Here is a 24,270-nt window from a genome sequence, read left to right as displayed (position 1 = left end):
CTAAGTCTAGTTCTACTGGATTTGACTCCAATGCATAGTCTGCTGGGTTTCTTGGAGGTGGAATGAATGGTTGTGGAAGAAGAGCGGGTGGAGTAGGTTGAATTGGTTGTTTCAGGGAAAGATTGGTTGGTGGGTTGGTCAAGTTGGAGGATCGTGTTTGGAACTCCTGAAGACGGAGAAGAGAACTGTGCATTAATGCAATCTTTTGTGGAGTAGGAGGTGTTTCTATCGATGCCCATGGGAGTCGGAGCGTCGGTGCTGATGAGCTTCTTGGTGGAATGAATGGGTTGGCTGTCGGGTCGAGAGGTTTGGTTCTTCGAGTTATCGGTTTCTGCAGGTTGTAAGGAGAGAATGGAAGTCGAAACATTAGGGAAGTTCTGGAGTTCCCCGCATTGTGATTCTCCAAGTTGTTGAAGTTGGTCGGAGTTGATGGTGGAGACAGTGGGGGTGGTGTTGCTGCATTGATGGGTGATGGGGATGAAAGCGGTGGGGATGATGATGGAGTTGGGGGGCGAGCTTTGGCTCTCCTTGATGCTCGTTGCTTGCGAAGGCGAGGGAATTGGGGTTTTCTCTCCATGGTTGTTTTTTTCATTGAGTTGTTGGGAAGACAGGGAAGGGGAGAAGACAGTGATTGAAGTTTTTCCAGGATTATTTGAAGGCGAAGATGAAGTGGTAGTGGAAGGGGCACCGGCTGAATTGGCCATTGTAGGTGATGCAACGTGGCTTTGTAAATCTGGGGATTGAAAAGTTGGAGCTGAAGATGAAGGGTTTTCGTTCTCTTGCTCAGAAGAGAGATTTAATGAGGGATTTTGATCATTCCCAAGGTTTTTTCCCCAATTGCATTAAAGGCAACTTCCTTTTCCATAATATTTTTCTCTGAATTTTCATTTTCCAGAATCTGCCAATGATTTCCTTTCCATGGAACTTTCGATTTATTTTTCTCTTTGTTTTTGTTGGGTTGAGGGATCAATGAGTTGGATTTAGTTTGGGTTATCGTGTTTTTTGGCTGGGTAGGTTTGTTGGGCCTTGGGCCTCTCTTATTTATCACTGTAGTCCATGGACCATAAGAATCAATGTTTTGCTTAGTTAAATCCAACAAGGCAACAGAAGAGGAATTGGGTTGACTTGTTGACATAAGGCATGTGGGTTTGTTAATGGTTGGTGGGGCCTGGTGTGTAGTGGATTTTTCGGTGGAGTGCACTTCCGAAGGTGGGCTTGAAACATGCAACATCAAATTAGGAAAAGGCGGTTTAGGATTAGGACTAATTGGGTTAAGTAGACACTTATCTTTTAAGTGTCCAATCTTCCCACAGGAGAAACAAAGAGAATGAATATTTTCATATTCAATTTTCTGCCACTGATTCCCAACCCATACCTTTGAAACAAGAGGAAAATTGAGATCAATAACCAGACAAACTCTAGCATACCTTGCGCGGGTTAAATGGTCCGTCGCATAATCGACCCGAATTGGTTGGCCAGCCTTTTTTGCGATTTCAAAAAGAGCTTGTTTATCATAATATTCCACTGGAAGTTCTGGAAATCGAATCCAAACTGTCATCGAGTCGAAAGGATTCATTGAAGGCCTAAAGTTAGGTTTCCATTTAGTTATCATCAGGTAATGGTCAAGAACAAACCATGGACCTCCCAAGAGTGCCTTATCATAATCATCCTGGATTGAGAATCTAAAAAGATACACATTTTGGCCAAGATCTATGACCTCCAAACCTCCTTTTGGCCTCCACATAATTCTTACTCTTTGAGTAATAAAGGAAGGACGAACCGATATTCCTAGGCATTTACCCATAAGAGTGAGTTTCCAGGGTTGTCTAAGCTTGTTCAAAGTATCCCTTGGGAATTGAACAGCTTTAGAGATGTCAGGAGGATCAACATCTTGATCTTCCCATTCCAGAGAAGTGATTTGAATTTTTTTTGCTTCCTCGAACCATTGTGAATTTCCTGCTACTGCTTCTTTAAAAGACACAGGAAGCAAGGCAGGGGATGAGAGAGGTTGTTGGGCATCATGATCGATCATATTAACGTCGTTAATTTGTTGATCCTTACTAGGATCATGACCCATGTCGATTGTCGTTACTGCTTGATTTGTTTCCATACTAAAAGACGAAGCTTGAAATGTGAACGAAATGGACAGGCACCTGCAAAACAAGAAGGAAAAAACACAAAAGAAATTTGAGAAGGAAACCCCTCCTTGAACCTAAGAAGACCCCTAGAGGCCTTCTCTGAGATCAAGAGAGAAGGTGGAGAAAAGATTTTAGAGAGAGAAAACATTTTTTGCGGAAATGCTCTGATACACAAACGAAAACATTAATTGATCTAGCTGTGTAATTCACCGGGTTAAATTGGGGTTTTTCCTCCGAGTGTGAACTGTGAAGTACTCTGTACCCCGTAGCAAGAATTGTCTCCAGTAGCGATCAATTGGAAACCGGAATAATCAAAGATGTCAGTAGAGCTGAAACTCTCCCGGTCAAACCGCATCTACCGTCCTGATGTCAGTTTCTTCTCCAAACCCTCAAACCCCTTCTAGTTCTTCTCTTTTCTCTCTCCTCATTTTATATTCCCCTCGTATCAGGAACAAATAGAAGGCAAAATCATCACAAAGTTTTCATCTTCAATATCCCATTATGGCGTTCGTCTCACTGTAAATGGTTCAGTCAATCTCCAGGTTTTAACCCTTTTAATCTTCCTTGATTTCAATTGCAGAAGTCCCATCAATTTCATGAAATTTCACCCTTTTGGGGATTTTGTTGGACTTATTTGTGTTCGTTACTGCAGGTTCGTGGAGGGTCAGCTGGGGTTATTGAATCTATTGTTGGAGTTCTTAAACCCATTACCATTGTGTATGTTTTTCTATCTTGTTCCATAAATTTGTTTACTTTTTGCCTTGATTTTGTTAATTTCTTAGTTTACGCATTAATCAATGTGTTCGTTAAAATGATATCCTTTCTGGGGTGGAAGATGATGATCAGATTTTCTCTTTTGTTCCACAAAATTGTTCACTTTGGCTTTGTTTTTATTATATAATATTTGTGGATGCCAATTAGTTTAGTTAGTTAGTGGTACCCAAGACTTGAGATTGAATCCATCTACATTGCTTCCCTATGTGGCTCTCTCTACATTTTTTAATTTTTCTAAAGTTGATCAAAGTATTCATTCAGGGGATGGTTAATTTTTCTTGGAATATGTAACGATTTACACGGGGTTAACTCATATTCATCTACATTTCGGAGCTAATACATGGAGTAGTGAATTTTTATGGTTTAATAATTCATATGGGATGGTGTTTGTTATTTTTTTTGAATCCTTAAAGTTTGTGAATACTAATTTTTCCGGAGGGAAGGATAAAAGGTAGGGGAAAGAATCCCCTATTTAATAAAAACCATCCTGAATTTGGAGGGAAAATATAGCTCACCTTCCCTCTCCCTTTCTTTTTCCTCCCCTTCCTCTTCTTTCTCTTCCATTCCTTTCTCTTCTATCTTGTAAACACATCGTAAGCATATATTTTGCTCTAATTTGGTGTTTTTTGTTTTGGAAATAGGAAGAAGAGTGTTGAAATTAGACCTTCTGGAAAGATAAGCTCAGGAACTACCGAGGTATTATCTTTAAGATTTACTTTTATAATTAAACTGTGAGTAGAATTGCGAACAAGTTAATTTAGGTCATTACCATTACCATAGTATTCTTTATCTAAAGTTGAAGAATTGTGTATATATTGATAGGTGAATGGCAAATTGTATGGACGTATATGAACTGAAAGCAAAACATTTGAAACCATGCTAGCTATTTTGATGTGTGGATTTCTTTGCTTACTACCTCTAAAATGCCGAAGGGGCATCATCTGTATATGTGTCGAAATGAAATGAACTCTGCACCTCTTTCTCTCACTTATCATGTTTTACTTGTTCTGTGAGAGGAGAACGGACAATTATTTTCATGTCAGGATTTATTTCTGTGTTCATAGATTTGAACACAATGCCTTTCTCTTTCTGTTTTATTTTCCTAAGATAGATGGAGCAACAAAAATATATTTTACTCTCCATTTTGAGTGTATTACACCATTTTCCTATGATCTAGTTTGTTGAACTAGTGTCATAAACGTCATATTATTTTTTTCCTCATAATAATGATGATGTCTTCTCTTTTTCATCACATTCATTATGTTGCCTGCACTAGAGAAGGGTGAAATGAGGGGATCTTCCTAGTTAGGGTGGTGAGTTAATGAAAGTACTCGAGAACAAAAGACAATGACATTTGTTTGTTATTCTTTTTGCCAAATTGAACCAGAGGCCGTTTTTAGGATAATTAGAAGTGTTTGTGATTCTCAGATGAGTTTTGTTGTTCATAATTCTTCCTTCTGAAGTGCTCACGGTCTTATCACTACAAAATTATGCATCAATTAGAATGGATTTTGAGACGGATACAATAAAAGTCTCAAACTTGAGACGAGTTACTAAAATTTGGTCTCTAAATTAAAATTGAGATGGAATTGTATATGGAGTTTCAAAAATTCCGTCTCAAGTTTGTAATGGATTTGCAAAAATTCCGTCTCAATTTTTTTTGAGACGCCCTCTATAGAGACGCCCTATTCCCGTCTCAAATCCGTCTCTAAGCATCATTTTGAGACGGATTTGGACTATATAGAGATGAAATTCCTCGTCTCTATAAAATGATTATTTTGTAGTGTATTAGTTGTTTGCATGTGTGACATCAGAGCCAATAAGTTAAATTGCATTATTTCTGTTATTTTTATGCACTTCACTAACCTGATAATCGTCCTTAAAATTGACAGATACCTTTTTCTTTGACCTTAAAACAACCAGGAGAGAGTAAATCAGGAAAATTTTACGAGACATTCCACGGGGAAGATATAAGCATCCAGGTATATCATTGCTGACTTTATCGTATTGCATTTCTGTTGTGCCGTTCATTTGGAGTTTCGTCATTTGTTCTTCTGATGTGACAAAGTGGCTTCTAATTAAAATTTGAATCCTCTCTCAGTATCTGCTAACTGTAGAAGTAGCACGGGGTTATCTGCACAAGTCATTGTCAGCAACATTAGAGTTCATCATTGAAAGTGAAAAAGGTACCACTACCTAACTACTTGGTTTGGATGCTTGGTGGTGTGTGTGCTGAGAGGGATGGGGGGTGTTTGGGGAGAATATATTAGCTAGAATAGCTACAAAGTTAACATGTCCGGTGTTCCTTATTCAGCGGAACTTCTTGAGCTGCCTATTTCGCCTGAACTCGTGCTGTTCTATATCACGCAGGATACCCAAAAGCACCCATTGCTTTCAGAACTAAAATCAGGTATGATGACTATGATCACCCCCAAGATTTTCTGGTTTAAAATTGATATCTTGAGTGTTGTGTTTCGTTTTGGAAAGACATTATTATTATATGACGCTAGCATTCCAGTGCAGTAGACCTTATGATGTATACTTCTATCTGGATACAGGGAGAACAGGAAAAAGGCAATTTTCTACCAAAACAACAAAAATGCAAGTTTAGGAACAGGCATATTTAGGATTTTCTTAGAGAGACATTTGCAGTTCTAGTATGATGTCGATATTATTGCTTTACTGGAACAACCTGTTTGTTATTGCATGGGTAAGACTGCGTACATCCAACACCCCCTCACCCTGCCGAGAGTGAGAGCTATGGATAATGTGATGTAATGTTGTACGGAGTAGTTTTGTGGTTGGATTTTCTAATTTCTGAAGGACGTGCTCCGCCTGGTTTGTACTTTTCTGTGCTTCATATGTAAATCTACCACTTAAGTTTGTACTTTTCTTTTAGAATAATAATAATAAAAAAAACTACCACTCAAGTTTTGCTTATGGCCATTATAATTAATGCGGAGTACTTATTTTCTTAGGTTTCAACTAGTGCTTCCCTCTCAATATCTTACTCATTAAGATGTTGCTTCTCAGGCGGTTTCCGTGTAAGTGGCAGAATACCAACTCAATGTTCATTGTCATGTGCCCTCAGAGGGGAGATGACTGTAGAAGCGTCTGCATTGCCAATACAGTCCATTGATATCCACTTGTTACGTGTGGAATCCATTCTTGTTGGAGATAGGATTGCATCAGAAGCAACTTTGATTCAAACTACTCAGGTTGATCTTTTAAACTAACCTTTCAATCAAAGTAGTTCTCCTGAACTGTATTAACTTGTTCCTCACCTTTTAGCAGATAGCAGATGGAGATGTCTCTCGAGGCCTGTCTCTACCCATTTATGTCTTACTTCCACGGCTCTTAACTTGTCCAACAGTCTTAGCTGGGTAAGTATCTTCATTTGTATATGTTTGATGAGTTTTATCTTTTATCTTTTATCTTTTTTTTCTTTTTTTTTTTTTTTTTCCTGTTTTAATATCACTTGTATCATGTTGCCACTTAGCTGAGTGTTCTGCACATCTTCATAGTGCATGCGGTGATTAAATACATGAAGTGCTGAACAGATGAAATGATATGTTTCACTCTCTTTCCATAGGTTAAATTTGCGTCAATTAATTATAAAAGCCGTTCAATATTCTTTAAAATTGTCATTGTAATGGATAGGTACTGGAATAGTTTAAGGTGTGTTATATTGTCTGAAATCTTTAACACTTTGTTTGGATAAGAGGAAGGGAAAGGAAGGGGAACAAGTTCCCTTTGTTTGGATAAGGGGCGGGGGAGGAAGGGGAGGGAGAGGGAGCGATCCATTTTCCTTCCCTCCTTAATAAACACCATCCCTCCAAAATTGGAGAGATTTGGTAGGAAAATGAAGCTCACCATGTCCCTTCTTCCTCTTTCCCTCCCTTTCCTTTCCCTTCTATCTTTCTTTCCAAACAGAGTGTAAGTGAATTCTCAATAGACATTAAGGCGTTCAGTTAGTTGCTATCAACAATCCGTCTAAGTAATAAGCTAACTTTTTGTTTCAGTTAGGCTCTCATTTTAGCTAAGATGCCTTGCCGAATAGCGCCTTTGTTAGATTTTGTATATAGCCTTTTAAAATCCGATGTCTTTGTTAGATTTTGTATTTCCTTATTAAGCATCTGGCTAAATTTGGTAGCAAAAATTTCAACAACGGCTCAGAATAACATTCTATATAACAGGCAGCTGATCACATTTGAAGTTAAAAGCAACTGTATAATTCAGTTAATAATTATGCTGTATGCACAGAGTTCAGTTATATTTACAGTTCTTACATTAGCATGTCGTTTGACTCCTCTAGTTGTGAATTTCGGAGAATGATTTGTAATGTGACAAATCTGCAGTCCATTCTCAATTGAGTTCAAGGTCTCCATTGTTATCAGCTTTCAGTCAGAGCTTAGCAAACTGCACCCCAAATCTGATCCTAGAACACCAAGACTATGGGTGAGTTTGTAAATTTTGGCTTTCCGCATAGAGAATACAATCCTTTACGTACGTGCATATATTTTCCATTTCAAAACTTCTCATGTTTTCTCAATTTACTCCGTGTGCAGCTTGCAATGGAAACATTGCCACTTGAACTAGTTCGAACAATGTGAATTCGTCACGTCATGATTGATTGGCAACACCCCCTTTCTCCCCTACACCTCAAAGGATGCAGTAAATCAAGAAACTTTTGTGCTAATAGATTCATGTTGTATCTACTTCGTTTGGATGCACCGCAGTAGAGGAGATATAGTGCATGAAAAATGGAGGAAACTTATGTTAGTGAGGATTCAGCTCCAGTGAATTTGAGAGTTCATGATTATGGAGGTTTCAGCTTGTGTATATCAATCAGTAACATCATGTGAAAATCTTTGTAGTATTTGATATGTCAGGAACATGGTTAACTCATGTTTCTTTTGATTATCGAGTGGTTATTAATTATACAACAATGTGCAATAATTTCTCCTAAGAACATTCAGCGGAAATTTCTAGAGCTGGCAAAATCTGACACGACACGAACCGGACACAAAAAAGCAGGTTAGTGTCAAGGTTTACGATCCGTTTAATTTAACGGGTCAACACGACACGACATGTTTAATTAAATGGGTCGGGTTAGTGTTGAGATTCTCAACACGAAACTGACACGACTTCAATCGATCAAGAAAAATCAACCAAAAATTTAATGTATTCGGTTACAAACCTTATAATAAAGCCAACTTTATCGAACAAACACGACAACACGACATGAACCGGACACGAAAAAAACGGGTTAGTGTCAAGAGATTATGACACGATTAGTTAAACGGGTCAACACGACACGACACATTCATTAAATAGGTCGAGTTAGTGTTGAGATTTTTCCAACCCATTTATATTCGACACGAACACGACCCGATACGACACGTTACGTTTGCCAGCTCTAGAAATTTCCTATACATCAATGGCTAGGGAAGCCTGATCAAATGTAAACTTAAGATGAACTAGTTTCTGCGCTCACAAAGACCTTTCAGTTCTGAACTGCATGAGTATGCTCATGCTGGCTCAACTATTTTGCTTGAAATTAAAGTAAAGAATGCAAACACTGAAGTTCTGTTCTCTAACAATTTTCATGCTATACAAATGTAACTCCAGACCTCCGGTGGTGATTGGTGAACCATAATATCTTGCAACTTGGGCTTAGCTCGTCACATTAGTTTCTCATGTAACAATACTACCTTCGAATAATCCGACCAAAATAATAGGAATTAGACGTAAGACGATTCCAAATAGAAATACTTCAGTCATTTTAATTCGTTTTAAAAAAGAAAGATAATATCTATCCCTAAATATTAATCTGAATTTGCGTAAAAGCTTTGTCACATGTCATCTCTTGATATTACGGAGTATTTTACTTTTTTAGTTAGATCATCATTTATATTCATCCTTTTCACTTCTCCTTCTTAATTACTTATGTTTATTTTTTCAAAATTAATTTTATTTGTTTCACATTCTAAATTTAATTTCATTATACTCCAAATATTTCACATTTTAGGCTCCGTTCTATTGGACTTATTATCTGAACTTATCTGAACTTAACAGAACTTATTTGATCTGAAAAAAACTTATTTTGTCTGAAATAAACTTATTTGTGTGTGAATATGTCTGAAAAAAAACTTATTTTTGCTAAACTTATATTATTTGAATTTATCTGAATTTTACTGAACTTATCTGAACTTATCTGAAATAAGTCAAAATAAGTCGAACAGAACAGGGTCCTATTATGTCAAAATTTGCATATCCTAATTTATACAAGTATTGAATTTTTCAACAGAATTTTTGAATTAAAAAACTCGTGCACTGCATGGAGTAAAAATTAGTTCAAATTAATGGAAAATCAAGTAAATGAAACGGAGTGATAAATGATTGTTTGAGGAAGATTTCTTGTTCTTTTGTTTTATTAGTGTCAATTCAAACCCTAAGTCAAAACTTATAATTCATTCAAATCAATTTGTAAAGAGATGGAAAAATTGAAGAGAGTAGTGAGCGAAATAGCTTATTCCCATGATTTCTCCAAACTCTCTCAACTTCACCGCTCTCTTCTCCCTCTCCTTACATTAGCTTCTTGTTTCTATAATTTCTCTGTTACTACCCGCCACCATCTTTACTCTCTTGGTAAGCAAAGGTAAATTTTCTGTCTTTTTGGGTTTCAATTAATTTTCAACTTTTGTCTCAAAAATCTGAAATGGGTAATGTTATTTTTTTATATTAATGATGATGTTTGTTGTTTAATTTTGATTTTTAATTAAATTTGAAGGTTGCCGGTGCCAGTGATTAGTGTTGGGAATTTGACGTGGGGAGGAAATGGGAAGACTCCAATGGTGGAGTTTCTGTGTCACTGGTTTTGTAATTCTGGGATTTCTCCACTCATTCTTTCCAGGGTATGTAATTTCTCAGAACCCCATTTCCCAATTGAATTGAAATTTAATTTCTGTTGTGACCTATGTTAGGACTCAGCTACTTTGTAAAAATTTCCTTGATTTTGGTCCGAAATGAAGTGCTCCAGCCCATGTCGGGGTGTGTGAGGATCTGATACGGGTACCCGAGCTGAAATGAAGAGTTAACATAGGTTCTGATTGGTGGTAAATCACTTAATTACATGATATTTGTTGTTTGGACTTTATAAATTTATTGACAATAGAGAAAAGAGAGAATTTTACCATGTATTTTCAGTATTCGTCGGAGTAGCTGCCAAATTTTGATGATTACAAGTTTGAGGATGTATGAGGTTTATATGTAGTTATGTACAGAAGCTTTTGTGGACTGTGGTGACATTTTCGTTTATCTGATTATTTGCACAGTTTAACTTGAATATGGATCACATATATCAATTGCATTGTAATGAATTGGTGATTTGTCCACTTGAGAGTTGGCTGATTATATTGTTGTATGACCTAGCTGTCTGTTTAAAGCTAGTGAGATTTGTCAATGGATTGCTTTTCACTCTTCTTTCATGGCTCTATTTAAGCATTTGGCATCTATGGTTTGAAAAAATGCAATAATTAGTAGCCTTTATAACAGTTTAGGGAGAACAAGTGATCAACCGTGACAGGGAAATTCTACACCAGTGGATGGTACCTCATGCATTTTAAATTGCGCAACACCTTCCAAAGGATCACATTGTCATTTTTACCCACAAAAGATCTTGAGGCTACCCACAATAGAAGTTTTACTTAGATTATTTGGACTAGTTTATTTTAATTTTAACAAAGTCCTTGAGTCCTTTTCTCGACCCTGAATATTGTACACATTATATAATGTTGGTTGGCGACAATGTGAATAAACCTGCTTGTATACCTGTGTGCTTATTGGTAGTTTTTGATCTTCCTTGATGCCCTTAACCATCTGATGCATAAGCTGTCAGTTGGCTTTTTCAGTCTCTTATGCATGCGTGGTAGAAACATTTAAAAGGATATTGTGTTTCAACTTTATTAGGAATTTAAACCATAGTATGATCTTATGTAAATAGGGTTATGCTGGAGGGGATGAAGTTAAAATGCTTGAAAGGCATCTTATGGGAACATCTGCAAAGGTTGGCATTGGTGCAAACAGGGCTACTGCTGCTAATCAGTTTCTTGAAAGATATGGCCATATAGATTCATGCACCAATAATTTCTTCGAGAACTTGCTTTTGGTGAACAAAGTTGGTACTGATGTTACGTCAGACAAAATTGGTGTTGCTATTCTTGATGATGGAATGCAGGTAATTTTCGTTCTAATCATGCTGTTTTTCTCATTTTTTCATATGTTTGTTTACCTATATTGTTTTTTCACAATATTCGACGGCTTTTAGAACAGACATAGGGGAGTGGACTTGGTGAACATTACCTTGTAATTAAAAGTGACTTTACATGGCAGACAGCATGTGAGCTTGGAACGTGACTTGGACATTGTGATGGTAAATGGATTGACGCCATGGGGGAACAATCAATTAATTCCCCTCGGACCTTTGCGGGAACCATTGTCTTCCCTTGCAAGAGCAGATATCATTGTGATCCACCATGCTGATCTGGTATTTATCAACCCTCCAATTCTATATATAGTTGCCTCAATGGCTCAATGCTTTCACTCTATCGAACTGTCCGCTAATATACCAGTAGTCAGTATATTAGATAATCAAATTGAAGTATTGAACAAGGGTGCCTTAATATGCAGGTGCCTGAGAAAAATCTTATCAGTCTAAAACTTGGGATTCAAGAGATAAAAAAGTCCCTTCCTGTTTTCTTCAGTAGAATGGTTCCTTCACACTTCTTCACGGTTCACAATGTCGGCACTGAATTACCTTTGTCGGCAGTTAAAAGCAGGGTCTTACTATGCCTCTCTGCGATTGGTTCTCCAAAAGGTTTCGTGAAGTGTATTGAAAAGGTATTTTCTTTTGCTATTTCAAGTGTTCACTCCATTTTTATGCTTTCTATTTTTCAGATGTCCTTATGAATGGCATGCTTTCCACTCCATATCTTCCTTGTCGCTTCATTAATACTGTATTATGACTTTTAATGCTGCAGCTAGGACCATCACATGTTGATCAGCTTCACTACAGTGATCATTACTTGTTTCAATCCAAGGTGCATTTTCTTTCATCTCTATCAATTAACTGGTGGACGGTTTTCTGATAAATTTAGTTCTCGTTTCCCTTTGCTTATAGGCTTGCACAGTTGCACATTGTAGCATCATTATAAATCTTTTTCTTGTGTGCTTTCTCAGCCCTCAAGGTGTAATTTAATTGTTGCTTCAATATAAACAGGATATTTGCATGATGATGAGGAGACTTGAAGAGCTCCATCACAATTTTGGATGCAGACCTATTGTTGTCACAACTGAAAAGGTAGGAACGTAGAAATACCATTTTCTTGGCTTGGGATTGTTGTATGGAGTATGTTGTTTTGTAAAAATTGTTTGGTTTTTCTATGTACTCCCTCCAACCAGAAATAGGTGGTGTTATAGGATCTATTTCTTTAGTCAAAATAACTACTGTTTGACCATGTTTACCTAACCTTTTCTAGTCTTAGCTTTATGATCAACTAAAGAAATCCTTAAAGATAATTTTTTAACATCAATATGTCCTTTTATGTCAAAACTACTCTACCAGCTAAAATGTCCATTTCTTTGGTTGATCATAGAGAGAAAAGGTTATTTGAAGCCGGTGGACCATCCTAAACTACTCTTATTTCGAACTGGAGGGAGTACTAATAAAAAAAAATCAAAAGAAATTTCAAAGACGTCCCGGTTTAATTTTTGCCTTTTCAGTTCTGTGAATTATAGATTAAAAATTTAAATAAAATCCTACCCAGGATTATTTCTGCATTTGATATCTTTTTAGTGTAGATGTTTTATGAGATTAGAATGAGACCCTAAAAGGAGCATACTTAACGTTTGGCTTGTGCTGAGTACATGTCACCGTGTTTTTGACATGCCATATGTTTTTGAATTTCCAATGTTCATATCCAAGTTTTTCTCCCTTTTTTGTTCATATCCTATTGTTGTCACAACTGAAAAGGTAGGAATGTAGAAATACCATTTTCTTGGCTTGGGATGTTGTATGGAGTATGTTGTTTTGCCAAAAATTGTTTGGTTTTACTATGTACTCCTTCCAGCCAGAAATAACTACTGTTTGACCATGTTTACCTAACCTTTTCTAGTCTTAGCTTGATGATCAACTAAATAAATCCTTAAAGATAATTTTTTAACATCAAATCAATATTTCTAACATCAATATGTCTGTCCTTTTATGAAGTTTCTTATATTCGGGTTACCATCCTAGAACTATTTCAAACTGGAGGGAGTACTAATAAAAAAACCAAAGGAAATCTCAAAGACGTTCCAGTTTAATGTTTTCCCTTTCAATTCTGCGAATTAGAGATTAATAATTTTAAATAAAATCCTACACGGGATTATATCAACTGAAGGAACTTTCTGCATTTGATCTCGTTTTAGTGTACATGTTTTATGAGATTAGAATCAGACCCTAAAAGGAGCATACTTAACGTTTGGCTTATGCTGAGTACATTTCACCGTGGTTTTTGACATGCCATATGCTTTTGAATTTCCAATGTTCATATCCAAGTTTTTCTTCCTTTTGAGTTCGCGTAAACAATTGAAAATCTGAAATACAGTGTTACGGAGTATATATCGCAATTCTGACTTGATTGAGTTGTTTGTATGGTTTAAGCAGGACTACGACCGGGATTGTGAAATTCTCTCAAAGTTACATCCTTTCGACATTCTTGTACTCTGTTCTCATCTTCAATTTGTCCCTCATAATGGAAGCTCAGAGAAAGGTTTCAAGGAGCTGTTAAAGCAACTATTGGATTCAAGACCAAGGAGACATAAAGTAAGTGAATGACAATGAACTTTGTTATTCGATGTTAGCTTTGATTGTGAATCTTTTTTTCTTCAATTATATTGAATTGAATGTGAGAATGAAGATCATATGTTATTCGAACTAAAATACACTATTCAAGAAACTTCAATTCAAATCTGCATGGTTATTGGTTCATCACGTTTTTTTTAATGCAATAAATCAATCCTGTAGTCTCTAGCTTTTCCCTATTCATTTTTTACACTATGGATCACAATCAAAGTCATTTTGCAGTTAACACCGAGCACCGAGGATACAACCTCTTCAACCTAAGCAATGCCAAAAAGCGGCAAATGATCGGTTGACGGTTGCAGGTACGTTTCCGTATTTCTGCCGTAGGAAATATAGATGGTGATTGAACTTTGACATTTTTCTTTCCCCAATCAAAGTTACTTTTCCTCTCTGGTTCCATTTTCGCTGGATTTTTTCTCCCTGTTGGACTGCTCATTATCTTCAAGGAACATTTTTTCTCCATGGGCTTGACATAGCCTTCTCTCTCCATCGGCTTCATAGAACCTTCTCTCTCCATCGGCTTTACAGAACCATTTCTCTCCGCCGGCTTCTCTTTTATTTCCATCGGCTTCACAAACCCTTCAATGTCCATCAGTTTCACAGATTCTTCTCTAACATAGTCTGTTTTGTATATTTGCTTCACAGAATCATTTCTCTCTATCGCCTTCACATAATCTTCTCTCTCCACCAGCTTCACAGATCTTTCTCTGTCCATCAGCTTCTGAATTCCTTCTCTGTCCATCAGTTTCTGAAATCTTTCTGTGTCCATCAGTTTCTGAAATTCTTCTTTGTCCAGTTTCTGAAATTCTTCTGTGTCCATCAGTATCAGAGATTCGTCTCCAAAAGATTCTTCCCTGTCCATCAGTTTCACAGATTCGTCTCCAAAAGATTCTTCCCTGTCCATCAGTTTCACAGATTCTAATTCTATGTCCATCAGTTTCACAGATTCTTCTCTCGCAAGTCCTTCTATGTCCATCAGTTTCACAGGTTCTTCAATGTCCATCTGCTTCACAGGTTCTTCCATCATAGATTCTTCAATTTCCATCTGCTTCATAGATTCTTCTTCTATATCCATCTGTTTCACAGAATTATTTCTCTCTACTTGCTTCACATAACTTTTTCTCTCTATCGGCTCCACATAATCTTCTACGCCCACCGGCTTCACAAAAACTTTTTTGTCAATTGGATTCACATAACTTCTTCTCTCCACTGGCTTCACAAAACCTTTTCTCTCCAGCAGCTTCACAAAACCTTCTCTGTCAATCGGATTCACACAACTTCTTCTCTCTGCCGTCTTCACAAAACCTTCTCTGTCAATCGGATTCACACAACTTCTTCTCTCCGCCGACTTCACAAAACGCTCTCTATCAATCGGATTCACACAACTTCTTCTCTCCAGCGTCTTCACGATACCTTCTCTGTCAATCGGATTCACACAACTTCTTCTCTCCACGGCCTTGCAAAATTCACCTTTGCACTTCAGATCCTTTTCTGGCTGAATGACGCTTTCGTGTTTTGGCGATGAACCAAAAAGACTCAGGAATGTAGGCATTTTCGGATAATTCCCTTTCACAATCTCCTCGTAACAAATACAGATTAGTGGTTTACGTGTCCAACGATTGAAAGATATCCAAGAGATTGACAATGTTTATTAATCCTTCGTTTACACTCGTTTCAAGATGAGGGTAATAATCACCCCTAACGCTGGAGAATTTACTAACCCTCTTTCAGAACAATAATCGCGTATCTTAACGTGAAAACGTTACTCTGAATTTAAGAATGACTTTTCTATGTGGTTGTTCATTGCTATCTGGGAACAAAGAGAGTTCCCAAATAGCAATAAGGTTGAAATTATTTCTCCACATTATACTAGGAAAATTTATATAGCTGTGAGCTGTTAATCTTCCCTTAATTGGAGTAATTTCTGTATTATTGCTGTTGAAATTACCACCTTAGTTTACAGTTTACCAAACAACATACCAACTAATAAGCTTTGAAGATGCTACATTACATCTGCCTGTTAATTAATCATAATCATACTGGAATTTTCATGAAATGTTAAATGCATCAACCATAATCCATCTGCTCAATGATTTATATAGAAAATATGAGTTAAATAACTCGCTTTCGCCCGTATATTAGTCATACTTACAATTCTAAACATAGTACATGGATACTAAACATAGAATGTTAGGACACTATTTAAGGGGAGGAAGGAGGGAGTAAAAAAATCAAGAAATGAGGATCAATAATTTAATAATATTAACCAGTTGAATTCTTGTAGAACTTAATAGGAGGATCCAAACCCTCTAATTGGCATTTGTCAATATTTTCCTTGGATAAAAATAAATTAGATTTGCCAAACCCAACAACATAATAATATCTTGATCATTTAGAAAATGACCAAACAACATAATATCTTGATCATTTACAAATGAACATTTAAAATGTCGTACGAGTTTATATAGAACTATTGAACATATGAATTGTTACGAACATTTACACGATAATTTTTCAAATAAAATTCGATACAAACTCATTAACTACCATTAGGTTAACTCGTAAGAACGATTATCGACCTAACAACTCGTATTTCCTACTCGTAAAGGGCCTTTTCTTGTTGAAAGACAACTAAGTGAAAAGGGAAGGCTAAGCTTATCCTTCTTGGCGAGATATCGAGTGTCACTCAACGTACAAACATCACCATTGCATACATACCTTTTCGAGCTTGGTGGTTCAGAGAAACAACTGAAGAGATTGAAGAATGAAGCCATGGTTTTCTGGAATTGGCTTTTCCAGCTTAACTTCCGTGTTTATTTTGTTTGGTGTTTAATTTGCATGTGAAACAAATAAGAAGATGAAGATTTATAGCATACAAAACTTGACCATGTAGTTGAGGTTTGTTTGCATTAATAAAACCGGTCAAGTTTTTCACGTGGAATTTAAATCAATTAAATGTATAAATGGCCCTACATTTAGCTGGCCTTTTTTTTTTCTTTGTGTTTATACCAAATGCCACGACAATTTGTTCATATCAATCAATTCAATTCAATTCATATTTGGTAATGTATATGGTGGTGAAAGCGTGATAGAGATTTAATATTATTCATGTGTTCTAGAATTGTTTTCGTATTAAATGCGTCTAAGCTAACCAAGTCCAAGTCTATATGATTAGGCCTTTTTTAACTTCGAAGAAGTACGGAGTGTAATATAATGATGTCAAAGAACAAGACTTCGAACATTACGAATGGATCTGGACCCTATCCAGACCCGGTGGATTCAGATCCGTTTTACAGGATCTGGATCTTCAAAATTTGGACCCTGCGGACTTGGATCCGGATCCGGATCCGGATCCGTTTCTAGCGGATAGGATTTGGATTTGGATCTCGTTTTTAAGATCCAAATCCGGTCCAGATCCATTTTAAAATAAAATTTTATTTTTAATAAAAAATATGTTGAATTTGAATTTTTCATAATTTTGATATTTATTTTCTTTATTCAGTTAGAATATATTTTGCATCATAGGATGAATGCATAATTTTAATTTTTTTTTTTGTAAAAGGTAGTGTAAAATAATATTTTTTGAAGGAAAAAATAAATATATGTGGATCTAGATCCTACCCGCGTATCCGTTGGATACAGCGAATCTGGATCTAAAAATTTTGAACCCGCGGATCCGGATCTGGATTTTGATCCATGTGTGGAAAACGGATCTGGATCTGGATCCAGTTGGAACCGGTTCAGATCCTACCCATTGCCATCCCTAATTACGAGACTTATAACGTCTTAACGATTAGGAATGATAATGGATCGGAGTTGGATCGAGTCTGACAAGATCCAGCCTGAGACCCAATTTTCGGAGGTGGATCCAAATTTGAACCGTGGGCCTAAAAAAATTAAATCAAGACCAATATCCAATGGGTCTAGAGTCTGATATGCGTTCTAAATGGGTCTGGGAATCTAGGCCCATTTATTTTCCTAAAACTTTTATCGATCATTTTTCTTATCATATACTTCCTCCGTTTTTTTCCTTTGCACCATATGGGTTGGACACCAAGATTAAGAAAAACTATAAATATCAAAATTGCAAACCCCTTCTAACTTCCTCGCTAAGTTGTCCAACTGTACCATCAGGTTCTTGATTTGCAATTAATCAAGACCTCTAGCCAAAGCCGTAAACTCAGGTTTAAAAGAAGAGCAGTGACCAAAGTTTGCCATGAAAGCTGAGACACAGTTACATGCTTAGCAAATTAGCCTGTCTTTTAAGTTTCAATTATCTAAGAGTATAAAATATAGGCCGAGACAAGGGTTTATATTTTATACTATGTAATTGTATTATATATTATATTAGCAAAAGTTGCAGAGTAATTTTGTGAAACCTTCTCTTATAGGACTGATCTAGCAATGAAGTACTCATTATGAGTTTTGTAATCTGTATACCCATCTGAGAAACATGTTGTTGAGTCTCTGTTGGCGTTTGTGAATGCTTTACATTAGCCTGTAAATGCGCAACTTGCAGGGCATCTTTCAGCAGCAATACGAGTTTGAGTTCGTGATTAGTACATGGAAGAAGGAACACCTTCAGCAGCATTTTGTAAATTTAAGTTCATATTCACATAGCTAGATAAGGGATAGTACTTGAAATGTTGATTCTTTGTATTGTTGTACTGATACATTTTAGTCTACTAAGTATGTGTTACTAGTAGATTTTTTAGGAGGCTAAGTTTTAAAAGTTTATCCCATGGAGATGAACCTCTGATTGAAGTTGTGGTGATGGAGGAAGGATGGCTGCACGATTCGACGAAAAAGCAAATTGTGGAAAATTGTTGAAATGATTTCTACAAGTCGGACCTCCGGTGTCCGAATGCTTAATAGAATATTTTTTGAGCTATCCGATTTCGTTAGGGCTCGAAAACTGCAATTTAATTATTTTCGAGTTTTGTTTTTAATTCTTTTTCGTAATAGGATTTTGTGTTAACTATTTAAATACTTTTGAGATGTCATTAGAAATCAACTATTCTTTTGATAATAAAATTCAGAGAATTTATCTATTTTCTGGTGGATTTCGAAACTTTTGCAGATTTATTGCTTGTAAATTTGTTCGTTCGTTCGTTCTAAAGATTAGCACTTGCTTTTCTTTGATAATTCCGACTGCGTCATGTGGAAGGAATGGACTTTTTCCATAGCCAGATCTCCAAACTCTTGTGCGTGAGGGCAAATGATTCTTCCTTGGATTTATCACCGCCATTGCGTGAGACTTTTAGCTTGCAATTTGAGCACTAATCTCAGAGAGACTCATCCTGAGATTACATTACTCCGTCAAGGATGGTACCTCTGTTGCAAAATGATATTTACACTTTTTGTTTGAGTACGTTTCATAATGTTATTTGCATTGTGCTTTATACTATTTTTGGACATGAAAATTTACTACCTTACCCCGTTTATCCCACAATACAAATTTCATTCATTTTGTTTATTGTTTTTTTTACACTCACCTAGGGGTGTGCAAAAATTGGTCCGGACCGAAAAAATGGACCGGACCGGACCGACCCAGACCGGACCAGACCGGACCGAAGACAATCGGTCCGGTCATCGGGTCGAGAAATATCAATTTCCGGTCTTCGGTCCGGTCCGGTCTGGTCCGGTCCAAAACCCGATTTTGGACCGGACCGATTTTTCTTAATAAAATATAATATAAAATACTTAAAAAGTTAATTCTCTCCTTTAATATGTTGTAAATATTATTATATTGTGATATGTTTTATTTTAGCTTCCAAAAAAGGCCTTAAAAAATTGATTTTTTTATATATATTTTTTCTTTTTTACCTTAATTTTTAGAAAAATAAAAAATATATAGAAAAAGGTCTACAACCGGTCCAAATCGGTCCGGTCCGGGTTTTGGACCGATTTTATCGGTCCGGTCTTTGGGTCTCAAATTATCAAATTTCGGTCTTCGGTCCGGTCCGGGTCGGTCCGGTCCGGTCCGGGTTTGGACCGATGAACACCCCTACACTCACCCACATTTTCACACATCTCTTTTACTTTATCTATATTTTAATATATCCACCCACCTTTTTAAGTACACTTTTCCTTTTTATCTTAATATTTATGCAAAGATTAACTATAAAGATCATTTTTAAATGAATATCTCTATTATATAAGTGAAGATGTGAGATTATTTTAGTAAATTTACTTTGGTGTTCTCTTTTGATTACGAAGATACCCTCCACACTTATAGAATAGAGAATATAGTGACAACCAGCCAATGGGAAAAGCCTAACGAAGCATTTTAATCAAGCTAGCCCCTTAAATAAAATCTACCATGTTAATCAATCAATTTATATGTGTTCAGCTCTATCTAAATTATATGTTCCATATATTCGCACGCATCACATTTATACTATATTTTTTACACTTTATTTCAGGTTTAAATGAAATAATACAAAATCTATTTCTTATATTAATACGCATTGCGTGCATATAAGACTAGTAATATATGAATAAAGGCGGAGGAAGTAAAATATATTCTTGTAAGAATGATAAATCTCAATTCGGTGATGCAATTTGAATGGCCATATATGAGCAAAATGGCCGTATGAATAAGAGAATAAATGTGAGTTTGAAAATGATAGATACTTTTGGGAGTTTTGAAGGGACATATATAGATCAATCAAAAGTTGGACAAGAGGAGTACAAACTACAAAAATTGTGTTCAAATTGGAGAAACATAAATGAGAGTATTATGAGGAAAGACAGTGAGGATGAAGAAAGTTGGCAATCAGCCTGAAATGGCAACTTAATCTGTCCATTTTTCATTACATTTGGCAACCTTTTTTCAACTTTGCAGGTTTCACACCACACACCTAATAGTTTCACATTTATTTATTAATTTTTTTTGGACATAGGCTTAAATTACTCTAAATGTTTACAATTTACAACTTAAACTAGAATCGTTCAAAAACCTTATATAGCTTACATAACCAATTATAAGCTATACTAGTATACTACTTATCCAACTACAAATGTTACACAAGTCGGTAGAGGCGAAGTCAGAAAATTTTAATTGGGGGCCAAATATACTACATATATATAATATATTCATATACCTTCGAGATTCGAGAATGAAAAAAAAATATTGTGTACTCAAAATATACCCTTTAATCCTTTTTATATCTTTAACATAATTTGTTAAAGTTGGCCAAAAAATAAAGAAGAATATGAAAGTAAAAACAAAAGGCAAGAACAGGCAACTAAAATTGCATGTGTTGGGACTTCAACCTATGATGGGTTGTTATATTGTCCTATGAGTCTACATTTACCATCTCATCTACTTGTAGTTTGTGTTTAGGGTGATTATAAAGGTCGCAAGTTGCGACAATATTTAGTTGTCGCAATCGTACGTGTCTGAGTTTAATTGGTACATATAGGCGCCACGTAATGTATGCATCATCGGAAATTTTTTACTATCAATGTAATGTTTTTACTATGAAAATATGGAAATAAGGTAGTCGATATAAAATGGAAACAAATTGGAACATTAACATTTTCCTACATTAATTTCCAATTTAAATCATGACACATAAGCATGCCATGTCGCCGTCATTGTAGAGATGTCAAAACAGGTCATCGGGTCGGGTTCGGGTCGTGTCATCTCGGGTCTCGGGTCATGATTAGGTCAGGTTGTGTCGGGTCGATTTATCACTCGGGTTGTTAGGTTATGATACATATGATATTACATAAATCATGCGGAAACAACCATTAACCCAGGAATACATATTATTTACACATAATCATATAGCATAATTTAGATGCATACTCTTTGTTGCGTGCCCTCCCTAGCTGCGCCCGAACCGAACAAGAACAAGTCTTTAGGACTCCAAGTGTCGTCCCTCCGTAGATAGTCCACAGCACGTCCGGATCCGCCTTAAGATTGACCAACTAGAATCGCCCTTAAGGTACTAGAATTTTCGGCACTTTTGAGCAAGATGTGTGATAGAATTTTTCTCTCAAAAACTCACTTTGAATACTTTGAAACTCGTCATAAATTGTGAACCCAGGCCACATATTTATAGGGGTATGGAAAGGGAATTGGAATCCTATTCAGATACAAATTAATTAAACCTAGAATCCTACAAGAACTCTAATTAATTAATTTATCTAATAGAATTAGGAATTTAATCATTAACCAAACTCTGCATGTTTTAGGAATCGTGCATGAACACAAACACTTACGCACACACACACGGCAGCCACGATGGGCCGCCCATGCGCGTGCGTGCGAGCAGCAGCCCACGCAGCGAGGCCTACGCGAGCTACAAGCCCACGTAGCTCCTGCGCGTGCTGCGCGCGCTGTGCGCGCTGCCTCGGCCTGCTGGGCCTGGCCTTGCGCTGGGCCTGGCGTGGCCTTGGCTGTTCGTGTGGCGCGCTTGGCTTGCTGGGCGATGGCCTGGCTTCGTGCTGGGCCCTCGTCCGGCAGCCCTCGTCCGATGCTTATTCGTACGATACGCTTCCGATTAAATTTCCGATTCCGGAATTCATTTCCGATACGAACAATATTTAATATTTCCGATTCCGGAATTAATTTCCGTTTCGAACAAATATTTAATATTTCCGTTTCCGGAATTATTTTCCGATTCCGATAATATTTCCGATTCTGACAATATTTCCGTTTCCGGCAATATTTCCGATTCTGGCAATATTTCCATTTCCGATAATATTTTCCGATACGTACCATGTTTCCGTTTCCGGCAACATCTACGACTTGGATAATATTTATATTTCCGATACGATCCATATTTCCGTTTCCGGTAATATCATCGTTTCCGGAGTATTCATTTCTTGCCTGTGACGATCTCAGCTCCCACTGAAACCAAGATCCGTCGATTCCGAATATTCATAGATGGAGTATTTAATGCCATTAAATACTTGATCCGTTTACGTACTATTTGTGTGACCCTACGGGTTCAGTCAAGAGTAAGCTGTGGATTAATATCATTAATTCCACTTGAACTGAAGCGGCCTCTAGCTAGGCATTCAGCTCACTTGATCTCACTGAATTATTAACTTGTTAATTAATACTGAAACGCATTTATTAGACTTATCATAGAATGCATACTTGGACCAAGGGCATTATTTCCTTCAGTCTCCCACTTGTCCTTAGGGACAAGTGTGCATTTCCTAATTCCTTTGTCGCTCGATGCTTGCTCTTGAACATAAGGTAAGAGTTGTCATCCTTATTATGTCCAGAGGTGTTCCTCGGTTTCAGAGTTCAACTGATCAAATAAACAGATAATCATAGCCTATGATTCATCCGAGCACGGCCATGCATTTCACAGTTTCTAGCTCTCCGAGTGGCCTTGTACAACTTTTAAGCATCTCATCCCGATTTATGGGAGGACAATCCCAATCTTGCGATCTTAAGATTAGACTTCGTTTGATAGGTGATTACCTGAGCGTTGCCTTTATAGCCTCCTTTTACGGTGCGACGGTTGGTCAACGTCAAAGCAACCAGTTCTCAAACAAGTAATCTCAAATCACTCAGGTATTGAGGATTTAGTGTCTAATAATTTAATGAAATTTACTTATGACAGATTTTCATCTCTTACAGTAAAGTTTCATAGGTCTTGTCCGATACTAGTCTTCCCAAAGTAAGTATCTATGCAAATGATTATGACATTGCCATGTCCACATAGTTCAAGAAACAGAACTACTAGTCATCTTGCATTCTAATCGTCTAACGTTTTCTATGCGTCCAATTTTATAGAAAACTCCGATTAGGGACCATTTTCAACCTTTGACATTCAAGTTCACTTGATAGACATTTCTTAGTCACAGGACTGGTCCTGACAGTCTATCTTGAATATATCGTCAAATTGAAGGGACTCATCATTTAATAAACCACAAATTAAATGGAAAAATGAATTCTTTTCATTTATTGTGAATGATTAACCAATAATGTTTTACAAAGATTTAAACTCTAAAACTTTAAAACATTAAATAGAGACATCAAAGCCATTCTCCAATATGCTTGATTCCCATAGCTGCAGTGTGCGAGTTGTGCTTCGCCTGCGGCAGAGGTTTAGTTAATGGATCTGATATGTTGTCATCAGTTCCAATCTTGCTTATCTCGACTTCTTTTCTTTCAACGAACTCTCGTAGATGGTGAAATCTACGAAGTACATGCTTGACTCTCTGGTGGTGTCTAGGCTCTTTTGCCTGTGCAATAGCTCCGTTATTGTCACAATACATGGCTATTGGTCCTTTAATGGAGGGGACTACACCAAGTTCACCTATGAACTTCCTTAGCCATATAGCTTCCTTTGCTGCTTCATGTGCAGCAATGTACTCCGCTTCAGTTGTAGAATCCGCAATGGTGCTTTGCTTAGCACTTTTCCAGCTTACTGCTCCTCCGTTGAGGCAGAAGACAAACCCAGACTGTGATCTGAAATCATC

The 24,270-nt window shown here is 36.8% G+C and overlaps 3 protein-coding genes across 8 annotated transcripts; 2 read left to right on the top strand and 1 right to left on the bottom strand.

Annotated features, from left to right (window-relative positions):
• Positions 1-796: 796 nt before the first annotated feature.
• Positions 797-2,077, bottom strand: LOC110792236 (uncharacterized). Its single transcript, XM_021997054.1, has one exon. It carries the CDS (start codon positions 2,075-2,077, stop codon positions 797-799), a length of 1,281 nt encoding a protein of 426 aa, XP_021852746.1.
• Positions 1,919-7,871, top strand: LOC110792218 (uncharacterized). 2 transcript variants are annotated; one of them, XM_021997028.2, is made up of 11 exons: positions 1,919-2,506; positions 2,588-2,680; positions 2,791-2,855; positions 3,554-3,608; positions 4,805-4,894; positions 5,014-5,098; positions 5,227-5,322; positions 5,946-6,130; positions 6,204-6,295; positions 7,271-7,370; positions 7,481-7,871. In XM_021997028.2, exons 1-11 carry the CDS (start codon positions 2,456-2,458, stop codon positions 7,523-7,525), a joined length of 957 nt encoding a protein of 318 aa, XP_021852720.1. In that variant the 5' UTR covers positions 1,919-2,455; the 3' UTR covers positions 7,526-7,871. The 2 variants fall into 2 exon arrangements, with proteins under 2 accessions (XP_021852720.1, XP_021852721.1); XM_021997029.2 differs by having other exon boundaries at positions 1,984-2,506; positions 6,207-6,295.
• A 1,428-nt stretch (positions 7,872-9,299) lies between these two features.
• On the top strand, positions 9,300-18,949 carry LOC110792219 (probable tetraacyldisaccharide 4'-kinase, mitochondrial). Of its 5 annotated transcripts, none has more exons than XM_056841790.1 (10): positions 9,300-9,573; positions 9,706-9,829; positions 10,918-11,151; positions 11,311-11,460; positions 11,604-11,813; positions 11,954-12,013; positions 12,193-12,273; positions 13,621-13,779; positions 14,041-14,120; positions 18,899-18,949. In XM_056841790.1, the coding sequence occupies exons 1-9, from the start codon at positions 9,410-9,412 to the stop codon at positions 14,077-14,079; spliced, it is 1,221 nt and encodes a 406-aa protein (XP_056697768.1). In that variant the 5' UTR covers positions 9,300-9,409; the 3' UTR covers positions 14,080-14,120; positions 18,899-18,949. The 5 variants fall into 5 exon arrangements, with proteins under 5 accessions (XP_056697768.1, XP_021852723.1, XP_021852724.1 ...); XM_021997031.2 differs by lacking the exon at positions 18,899-18,949 and adding an exon at positions 18,598-18,869; XM_021997032.2 differs by lacking the exon at positions 18,899-18,949 and adding an exon at positions 16,427-18,869.
• The last annotated feature ends 5,321 nt before the right edge of the window (positions 18,950-24,270 follow it).

The sequence above is a fragment of the Spinacia oleracea genome, chromosome 4 (genome assembly GCF_020520425.1).
Source record: "Spinacia oleracea cultivar Varoflay chromosome 4, BTI_SOV_V1, whole genome shotgun sequence".
Classification (NCBI taxonomy): domain Eukaryota; kingdom Viridiplantae; phylum Streptophyta; class Magnoliopsida; order Caryophyllales; family Amaranthaceae; genus Spinacia; species Spinacia oleracea.
Note: the sequence above shows the minus strand (reverse complement) of the source record. Positions and strands in the feature narration are given on the sequence as shown.